This window comes from Nannobrachium achirus (genome assembly GCF_963921795.1).
Source record: "Nannobrachium achirus genome assembly, chromosome: 19".
Taxonomy (NCBI): Eukaryota; Metazoa; Chordata; class Actinopteri; order Myctophiformes; family Myctophidae; genus Nannobrachium; species Nannobrachium achirus.
The window spans coordinates 53101382-53112394 of NC_137826.1; the positions used below are offsets into that span (position 1 = coordinate 53101382).

An 11013-nucleotide genomic window follows, 5' to 3' on the forward strand; every position below is an offset into this window, starting at 1 on the left:
AGTGTAGCTCTGTTTCTACCACATTTTGTGTGCAGTGGGTGCATAGCCTATCTTCCCTTGGGAGTGGGGTCTGTCTGTGTCTGCCTTTCTCTATTGCAAGGCTGTGTTCGCTGAGTCTGTACCTAGTCAAGGCTTTCCTAAGTTTTGGGTCTTTTACTGTGCTCAGATATTCTGCTAATGTATATTTTCTTTTTAGTGCCAAATAGCATTCCATTTTGCTTTGGTTTTGGGTTGTCTCTTTCCAGTATGTTAGGTAGCTTTCTTTTTGTTTTCTTATAATCTGGTTTGGTCCAGAGTGTTTTCCGTTTGGTAGTTGGGCTTCTGTTTGTGCACAGAGTCCCTGGGCCAGCTGACTGAGGGGGCAACCCTGTAGGTTTTCACTATGGTTGAGGGCTATGCTATGGAGCGTGTCTGGGTTGTTTTCTTTTAGGTGATTATAGAATTTAAGTGCACTCTTTTTTACTTTTATAATGAGTGGGTATCGTCCTAATTCTGCCCTGCAAGCATTGTTTGTTGTTTTCCGTTGGGTGTGGAGTATAGATTTGCAGAGTTCTGCGTGCAGAGTTTCAGTTTGGTGTTTGTCCCATTTTTCAAATTCTTGGTTGGCAAGGGGACCCCAGATCTCGCAGCCATAGAGGGAGATGGGTTCTATAACGGAGTCTAGTATCTTTAGCCAGATTTTTATTGGGATATCTAGCTTAACGTTCCTTTTGATGGCATAGAAAGCCCTTCTCGCCTTTTCTCTCAGGTCGTTAGCAGCTTTGTTGAAGTTTCCTGTGCTACTGATGTTTAAGCCAAGGTATGTATAGTTTTTTATGTGTTCTAGTGCTGTGGTATTTAGAAAGAATTGTTGGTTTAGGCGGTTTTGTCTTTTTTGGAATACCATGATTTTTGTCTTGGCTAGATTTACTGTCAAGGCCCTTATTTGAGAATTTGTGCAGGAGGTCAAGGTGCTGCTGTAATCCTTCTTTGGTGGGGGACAGTAACACCAGATCATCTGCGAATAGTAGACATTTGACTTCTGTGTCTGCTAGAGGGATGCCTGGTGTTGTTGACTGTTCTAGTGTTTTTGCCAATTCGTTGATGTATATGTTAAAGAGGGTTGGACTCAGGCTGCATCCTTGTCTAACTCCTCTGCTTTGATGAAAGAAGTCTGTGTGTTGTTTCCCAATCCTAACAGCACAGGTGTTGTTTGTGTACATTGATTTTATGATGTCATAGGGTTTTCCCCCAATGCCACTTTCTAGCAGTTTGTACAGTAAGCCCTCATGCCAAATTGAGTCAAATGCTTTTTTGAAGTCGACAAAACAGGAGAACATTTTACTTTTGTTTTTGTTTATTTGGTTGTCGATTAGAGTGTTGAGGGTGAAGATGTGGTCCGTTGTACGATAGTTTGGTAGGAAGCCAATCTGTGATTTGCTCAGGACATTCTTCTCTGTGAGGAAATGTAAGATTCTCTGATTAATTATCATACAGAGGAGCTTTCCGACGTTACTGTTTGTGTTTACACAAATACCTCTGTAGTTATTTGGGTCGGATTTGTCTCCACTTTTGTGGAGTGGTGTTAGTCCTTGGTTCCAAATGCCTGGGAAAGTCCCTGAGCCAAGGACAATATTAAGGAGTTTTAATATAGCCAATTGGAATTTGGGGTCTGTGTATTTTATCATTTCATTTAAGATACCGTCTGTACCGCATGCCTTCTTGGGTTTGAGTATTTTTATTTTGTCTTGTAATTCGCTCAGTGTAATTGGTGAGTCTAGTGGGTTTTGGTAGTCTTTTATGATTGACTCTAGGTTTTTTAGTTTATCTTGTATTTGCCTTTGTTCTTCGTTTTCCTCTATTGGGCCAAATAGTTTTGAGAAGTGGTTTACCCATATGTCTCCATTTTGGATGGGTAGCTCATCCTGTTTTTGTCTGTTTGTTCCAATTTTCCCAGAAGTTGTTTGTCATTATTGAGTCCTCTATATCTTGTAGCTGGTTTCTAGTATGTTGCTTTCTTTTCTTCCTTACAGTGTTTTTATACTGTTTCAATGTTTCACAGTATTGTAGGCGTGTATTTTGCTTGTCTGGCTCTCTGTGTTTTTGATTTGATAAAGTCTCAATCTAGTCCTTAGGTTTTTACAGTCGTTATCATACCAATTGTCAGTGTTGTCTTTATGTTTTGTTTTCCTCTGAGAGGGTTTTAGGTTTGCTAATGAGGCTGTAAGGTCGAATATGTTATTGAGGCTTTCTACTGCCCCGTTTACACTTTCAGGTGTGACAAGGAAGGTTCTGTTTAGGAATTTGTCTAATAGTGATTGCACTGGTTTTTGTTTAATCGCGTGCTGGAAAGCTTCTGCACTTTGTTCCTTCCATTTGTAACGTTGTCTAATATTGTGTAGCTTGTTTGGTTTTGACATTTCGTGGTTGGGGGGTGATCTGTTCAGATAGGCTGTGATTTTGCTGTGGTCTGACAGGGGTGTTAGTTGATTGACTGTGAATGCTCTGAGGGACTCTATGTTCGCGTCAGTGATAAAGTAATCTACTGTACTGTTACCTTTAGAGGAGCTGTGTGTATATCTACCGTAGGAGTCGCCTCGGAACCTACCATTCATTATATACAGACCCAGCGAACGACAGAGCTGCAGGATTTGTGATCCATGTTTGTTTGTTACTTTGTCATAGTTACGTCTAGGGGGGCATAGTGGGGGTGGAATGTTTATGCTTCCTGGTAGGTGTTTGTCTCCCTGTGGGTTGAGGATGTCACGTGCTTGTCCTGTTCTTGCATTGAGGTCACCGCAAACTATAATTTGACCACAGGCCTGGAAATGGCTGATGTCCTCCTCTAATGTGGAGCTCACCATGGGTGCCAGAACTCGCACCGGAAGTGCGATAAAATACATAAAATACATAAAATAAGTGCGATAAAATACATAAAATACGCTATCTCGTAGTTCCAACCGGCAGATTCGTCGCACCATGGGTGCCAAACTGCAGCCAGAAGTTCGGTGGAAGACTGTGGAGCAGCCTCCCAGGCTCCCAGCAGCTCATGAAGTTCATGAACAAACACTATTTATGAAAAAGTGAGACCTTTATAACATACTCAGCTCAGGAAAATAAAAGCATAGTCCAAAACCTTCAAAGACTGAGTTGATTGTAATGCAACCCAATCACCTCTAGATGGTGACATAGACTGGCCACTGGCACAAACTCACTCTCTGACTCTCCAGTGAAAATACAACCTCCCCTTTCCCATAGCACGGAGGGACGGGTCCCGCTGTGATTGGCTAGTAGCTGGTTGTCAGGGTGACAGAAGTAATCTACCAACAGATCGTTATCAAATAAATACAGTGTTAATTATGTTCTACTGCTCTCTCATAATTGAACTGTAGTTTCACATAATCATGGCTTTGCACCCACTAGCTGCTGCGACTACTACTACTACTACTACTACTACTACTACTACTAAGAATAAGAATAAAAATAAATGAGAATGAATGAATGAATGAATGAATGAATGAACAAAATAATGAATGTATAGGCTATTATGTAATGTAAAATAAAGGTAAAATCCAAGGCAAAACCAATAACTAGGTTACACAAATCATGCAAAACCTGCAACTCTAGACCAGAGGTGCCAGGGCACCCTGGGGTGCCGTGACAGCAGTCCAGGTGTCCCGCGAGATAATTTGATAATATTGGGAATTTATTTGGACACTTGAAAAAATATTATTCAGTATAATTTTAAACTTGAGGTACAAAGTTATTTTCGGTCAGTTCTAACCAAAATGGCTATTATCTCAACGTTTTCCTCGCAAACATAATCACTAAAATATCATTACTGTCAGGCAGAAACCTTGTATCTCCATGTTTCAAATGTGTACTCTTTTGACCTGCTTCATCATACAAGACTGTCGCACAAAACTAGTGAAAACAGCCGATCTACAAGCACACAACGCCGTGCTTGTAGATCTGTTATTTTCACTAGTTTAGTACATTTTAGAGATAAATACAAAATGCCTCCCAGGCTCCCAGCAGCTCATGAAGTTCATGAACAAACACTATTTATGAAAAAGTGAGACCTTTATAACATACTCAGCTCAGGAAAATAAAAGCATAGTCCAAAACCTTCAAAGACTGAGTTGATTGTAATGCAACCCAATCACCTCTAGATGGTGACATAGACTGGCGACAAACTCACTCTCTCTGACTCTCCAGTGAAAATACAACCTCCCCTTTCCCATAGCACGGAGGGACGGGTCCCGCTGTGATTGGCTAGTAGCTGGTTGTCAGGGTGACAGAAGTAATCTACCAACAGATCGTTATCAAATAAATACAGTGTTAATTATGTTCTACTGCTCTCTCACAATTGAACTGTAGTTTCACATAATCATGGCTTTGCACCCACTAGCTGCTGCTACTACTACTACTACTACTACTACTACTACTACTAAGAATAAGAATAAAAATAAATGAGAATGAATGAATGAATGAATGAATGAACAAAATAATGAATGAATAGGCTATTATGTAATGTAAAATAAAGGTAAAATCCAAGGCAAAACCAATAACTAGGTTACACAAATCATGCAAAACCTGCAACTCTAGACCAGAGGTGCCAGGGCACCCTGGGGTGCCGTGACAGCAGTCCAGGTGTCCCGCGAGATAACTTGATAATATTGGGAATTTATTTGGACACTTGAAAAAATATTATTCAGTATAATTTTAAACTTGAAGTACAAAGTTATTTTCGGTCAGTTCTAACCAAAATGGCTATTATCTCAACGTTTTCCTCGCAAACATAATCACTAAAATATCATTACTGTCACAGTCTGTCAGGCAGAAACCTTGTATCTCCATGTTTCAAATGTGTACTCTTTTGACCTGCTTCATCATACAAGACTGTCGCACAAAACTAGTGAAAACAGCCGATCTACAAGCACACAACGCCGTGCTTGTAGATCTGTTATTTTCACTAGTTTAGTACATTTTAGAGATAAATACAAAATGAACGGTTTTGGACATACACGGTTTCCACCCGACAACGACGATATGCTATGGGGTGCCTCGGATTCAAAACATATTTATGGGGTGCCCTGAGACAAAACCCCTGCTCTAGACATTTGGACCATGCCTGGTCGACGGACCTGTCTCCTCCTTGCCTATTATTATAAGCGCTGTGGCCCCGGCAACCGAAACCAGCCCAATCACAGCGCGTGGCCGGGCGTCCCTCCGGGCCATGGGATATAGAACGGCAGGGCTTGTGGGAGGTTAAGAGGAGGGCTGTGTGGAGCGCTCCTGGATGGATGGATGGGGAGGGGGAGGGGGAGGGGGCGGGGCTGTCTGTCTGTGTCTGTGCTGTGAGGATTGAAGCATCCCTGGCTTCAGTCTCTGACTCTCTCTCTCCTCCCTCCCACACACACACACACACACACACACACACACACACACACACACACACACACACACACACACACACACACACACACACACACACACACACACACACACACACACACACACACACACACACACACAGGCAGCAGCATCAGGACCACAGCATCTGACGTTTCCATACGGATCCATAATCCTTCTGTTTGCCTACGGACCTGTAATCCATCTCTGCTGGTTCATCAGGCATCCGTGCTGTTCTGCATAGCCTATTTTATACACAGAAGAACCGCTTATAAATTCATTCACCTGCAGCCGTGGTTCACAAGGAGATAAAGAAAGACGCGGACCCCCAAAAGGAGAGGATTCAAATGTGAGTGCAGATTTTTATTTTATTTATGTATTATTATTATTTTAATTTTTTACCAAGGCCATTTAAATGTAAATTTATTCAACCACTTAAATGTATCGTCACTGCCGGGCAGAAACCTCGTATCTCCAAGTTTCAAATGTGTATTTTTTTTTATTTCTTTTTTGCGAAGTAAAGCCCTGCTTCATCAGACAAAGCCGCCGCGGTGCGAGGCGTTGTGTGCTTGTAGATGGGCTGTTTTCAGTATTTAGTAAATTTTTAAAAAAACGTAAAAAACAATCGTTTTTGGACAAGGTTTCCACCCGACAGCGATGATAAAACACTCTAGACTTTGCAAATAGGAACTGAGTTGGCTCTGGACTTGGGCTGCTCCTCCCCCCATACACCAAATATCTAGGCAAAAAAAAGCAGATCTACAAGCTCACAATGTGTCACAACACGATGCTACGTGAGCTTGTAGATTGCCTTTTCTTTTTTTTTTTGAATATGGATGCTGGGGTTGAAACATTTGAAATGTGTTTACTCATTTATTTTTTATTTTGTTTTGAGGGTAGAACGAGGTATAGTGGGTTTAGACATTTTATATTATTTTAATTATTGTTGTTATTTACGGGGAATATTTTCTCCATCATTGAAAAAAATAAAAAAAAGCATGATTTATCCTTTGTCGTGTGACGGTGTCACTCGGCAAAAACAGCCGATCTACAAACTCACAATGTGTTGTATGCTTGTACTGTAGATTTTATTTCATTGTACTTTTTCATGTCTTACAGTAGTTAAGTTAAGTTGCAGCTCTCAAGTGCATTGGATCGATTATTTCCCGATTACCACGTTTTGCCAGTTTGTTTTTATTGATTCAGTTCCCCCCTATCTTACTGAGACCACCACATTGATATGTATAGGTCCCCCATTTGAAGAGCTTTTATAGTTTTTAATAATTGTGTGTTAAGATTTCTTCCGAAAACAACTAAGCAACCTGCAACTGTCCATTACATCTCAGAGACAAATATTTTACTTTTCACTCTGCTATTTGCCGCGCTGTGAGCTTGTAGATCTGCTATTTTTAAAAAATCGTAAAAATTTGAATTTTGACCCGATTCTATAAGTGTCTTTTGAATCCTTCTAAGGTTTTTTGAAAAACATATGTTTCTATGTCCGCAATCTAAAGGTCCTTTTCACTTAACTGGAGCTCAGTTAGTCTGTTCTTGAGAGACTATTATGACTACTATGTCAGTGGTTCTCAAACCTTTTCATATGAAGGACCCCTAGAATGTCATGTATTTGGCCCCCGACCCCCATCTCAAAATATTTAGTTCCAGGGACCCCCCAGAAGCAAAATTTTAGTTACAAACGTTCGCTTTGAAAATACATACATTCAAAGATTTGCACACATTTTCAAGACTTTTTCAAAAATAGCAGATCTACAAGTTCGCGCGCGGCACTTGGTGCCGCGCTGTGAGCTTGCATATCTGCTATTTTTCACTGGTTAAAGCATTCAATAATTCTAAATGGGTTAACCACTTTTGAGACACAGCCAACCGTGCACGAAACTAACCACGTCCGTTCTCGTCCCGTCTTTTTCTTTTCTTTTTTTTTGCAGTTTTTTCCGCGGGGAACTAAAGGATTAGGTTGTACACAGAAGGGCTGAAGGATGGTGAAACTGGGGAGTAATCTTCAGGACAAAGCAGGCTCCAAAGGCTCCTGCGTGGAGGATGGGTTCCAGAACGTTCCCCTCATCGCCCCTCTGGACGTGGGCAGCCTGCAGTGCACAGCGCCCGACAAGGTGGGGGCCATTTGGGGTGTGTGTGTGTGTGTGTGTGTGTGTGTGTGTGTGTGTGTGTGTGTGTGTGTGTGTGTGTGCGTGCGTGCGTGCGTGCGTGCGTGCGTGCGTGCATGCGTGCGTGTGCATCTGCATTACAGAGGTGTTGGGTCAAACCTTTTTCAAGTTCAAGGACCCTCCCTCAGTTTGATATGCATTAGTCCATGGACCCCCACATTACTCTGAGAGTGGAACCAAATGGAACCAAATGGACCCGTCCATTTGGTTCCATTTGTACACTCTCTGAGTTACAGACCTAGAAGGGTCCATTTGGTAGCCTCGCAAGCCATCCCGAGCTACGTCATCACCAATGTGCTTCCTTTCTCGGTCTGGTGTCCCTCCCATTGAGCCTCTTTATTAGCAATTCTTTTCTAATTTCCAATCAAAAGGCTGCATTTCAAGCGAACCCGCCTCACACCGCTCCTGATTGGTCGAGCGGCTGCTACAGCTCTCGCATTTTGACAACAAACATGGCGGACCCCATGTCCGATGCGAGTTCACAAAACGCAAATAAAAGCTGCATTAAGCGAAGTTTTATCTGAAATCAACGGCATCTCATAACTTAAAAACGAACAACAGTTTGCACCTTTGGAATTTCTGTCTGGAAAAGACGTATTTGATGTTCTCCCGACGATGTTTTGATGCGCTGATGACTACTGACTGGACCTGTCAGTCAAAGTGAGTAACTACGTCATCGCGTAATGCATTGTCTACGGAGGACTCCCAGACTCTCCCCTGGGAGAGTCTGGCTGTTGCGAGGCTATCCATTTGGACCTATAGAAGGCTCCATTTGGAGTTACAGACATGTAAGGGTCCATTCCATTCCGTTCCATTTGTACACTCTCTGAGTTACAGGCCTAAAAGGGTCCATTTGGTTCCATTTGTACACTCTGAGTTACAGATTATTATAGGCTCCCCTACATCAGTCCATCAATATTTGCAAATGGAAAGGGGGGAAAACAGCTATTTTTTTTATTTTTATTTTTTTATCATAGATGCCTATGTCTTGTAAGGCAGTCTGTCTTGGAATTCCAGTAACATTGTTTAACTATATGACTAACTATAACTATGTCTCAAATTAGCCTTTCTTTATATGTTCTGGCCCGCCATTTCATGGCTTAGAAAAAAGATTGGCCCAAGGCCAAATCTAATTGCCGACCCCTGCCATAGATCATACAAGTTCCCTGCACCTTCCCCAAAACACACCCGGGACAACGCTCCACACTCCTCTACCTCTGGTCTCCCAGGCTTTGGAACGAACGCCCACGTTGCGGTTAGAACGGCTGACTTGATCTGATGATCTGAAGACTCAGCTCTTATGACTCCACCTTAGCCCCTACAGCCCAGGGGTGGGCAACTCTGATGATATATACTTCATGTTTTTTATGTATTTATTAAATACTAATACATTGGACTTTGGCCAATACAATCGTGATAGGCCTACTAGTCATTAAGGGACTGTTACCAAGTGGGATTGTAGAGAGGCTTAAAAGTCAGTGAAAACCCATAAAAATGTCCTTAATGGACACGAGGCAGATTTGCAGGTAAAAATAAATGTATTTATTACATGCCAGGCCTGGGCAACAGAAATAAACTGGAACTCAAAACATACAGCAACTCAAAATAACAACTTAACTTTTGACAGAGACTATGATCCAGGTATTATGCCTTATGCCTTAACTTCTTTGCCTTTTTTTTTTACTATTTTGAAAAACATTTTTAAATACTTCAAATGTTGATCTACATCTGCATGTTGTGAGCTTACAGATCAGCTATTTGAAATATAAAAAAAATATGTCTATATAGTAAAAAAAAAAAAGGCAAAGACGTTAAGGCATAAGACCTGGATCATAATAGAGCCCATGTGTCTGTCAGCCTCTCCCTTCAGCAGCCCACACTCAACTGAGCTCTGCTCACTTATATAGACTCAGGACTCCACCCTCTGGCTCAAATTAACCAACCCCGGTGTGGTAGCAATCTACCCCTGGTGCTCCCCATGTAGCAATCAACACTTCAACAGCAATCTATTACTTGTACTCTAGTATTCAGCAACACAGTTAGGCCTCAAGGCATAATAGACAGCTAGGCTTCAAGCAGCATCCCCATACGGGGTGGGCAACTTTGATGATGGCGAGGGCCACTATATTTCCACCTTCACTCCAGAGGGCCACATTGCATATTGCTACGTCCTACTTTGTCATTCTAGTATCTCATACAAAAGAAGCAAAAATAGCAGATCTACAAGCTCAAAACGCACAGCGCTGCGATGCGTTTTGAGCTTGTAGATCGGCTATTTTAGTTTCTTTTGAATTGGAATCCTGAATTATTTGTTTTATTTTTTAATTGGAATCCTGAAATGTAACATTTTGATTTAATTTCAAACGCATTTAGTTATATACTCATGTTAACTTTATGAACCTAAATACAAATACGTTGGACATAAAAGAAGACATTTTAATACTACTATACTAGTCATTAAGCTACTAATATACTGACTGACGGAATTAAAACAGGTCATGTTTGAAATTATAACAGCTGAAATCAATAATATATCAGTATTCCGGTATTAACCTGCGGGCCGCATTAAGTGAAGGTGGGGGCTGCATGTGGCCCCCGGGCCGCCAGTTGCCCATGTATGCCATACAGCATCTGATAAACAGATAAACAAAACATTAGTTTCCAGTCACAGCAAAATGTGCACCTTCTGTGGGACTGAGAATCTACATGTTAAGTATAGGCAATTATGCTTAGTTCAGTGTGGTACAGTAGTATCACACCCCCAAAATAGCCGGGCAGACATCCAAGCTCACGACGCGTCGCAGCACGTCGCAAACGCATCGCAGCGCGATGCGTTTTGAGCTTGTAGATCTGCTATTTTTGCTTCTTTTGTATGAGATACTAGAATGACAAAGTAGGACGTAGCAATATGCAATGTGGCCCTCATGAGTGAAGGTGGAAATATTGTGGCCCTCATGAGTGAAGGTGGACATACAGCGGCCCTCATGAGTGAAGGTGGACATACAGTGGCCCTCATGAGTGAAGGTGGACATACAGTGGCCCTCACCATCATCAAAGTTGCCCACCCCTGATTTACACTGGGTCACCTACATTTTCTTTCTGTCCTTAAGCTCCCCGTCCGTCCGCCCATCCCCTCTCTCTCTCTCTGTCTCTCTCTCTCTCTCTCTCTCTCTCTCTCTCTCTCTCTCTCTCTCTCTCTCTCTGTCCTACTTTGGTTAGGGTTAGGGTTAGGATTAGAGTTGGAGTTAGGGTTAGAATTCACCAGGTTAGCATTCACCAGTGTAGGACTAACGGGATGTCGGAACAATACCATGGCACCCTCTCTCTCTCTCTCTCTCTCTCTCTCTCTCTCTCTCTCTCTCTCTCTCTCTCTCTCTCTCTCTCTCCCTCCCTCTCCTCTCTCCCCCTCTCTCTCTCCTCCCCCTCTCTCTCTTTC

The 11013-nt window shown here is 42.1% G+C and overlaps 1 protein-coding gene across 1 annotated transcript in view; it reads left to right on the forward strand.

The window, feature by feature from the left end:
• Positions 1–7391: 7391 nt before the first annotated feature.
• The window catches only part of nsg2 (neuronal vesicle trafficking associated 2), a gene marked incomplete at both ends in the record, with an annotated part of 100420 nt that continues 96798 nt past the window's right edge, over positions 7392–11013 (forward strand). Inside the window, one exon of the mRNA XM_080748854.1 lies at positions 7392–7523. Coding sequence (XP_080604980.1) covers positions 7392–7523 — 132 coding nt within the window. The remainder of the gene's footprint in view (positions 7524–11013) is intronic.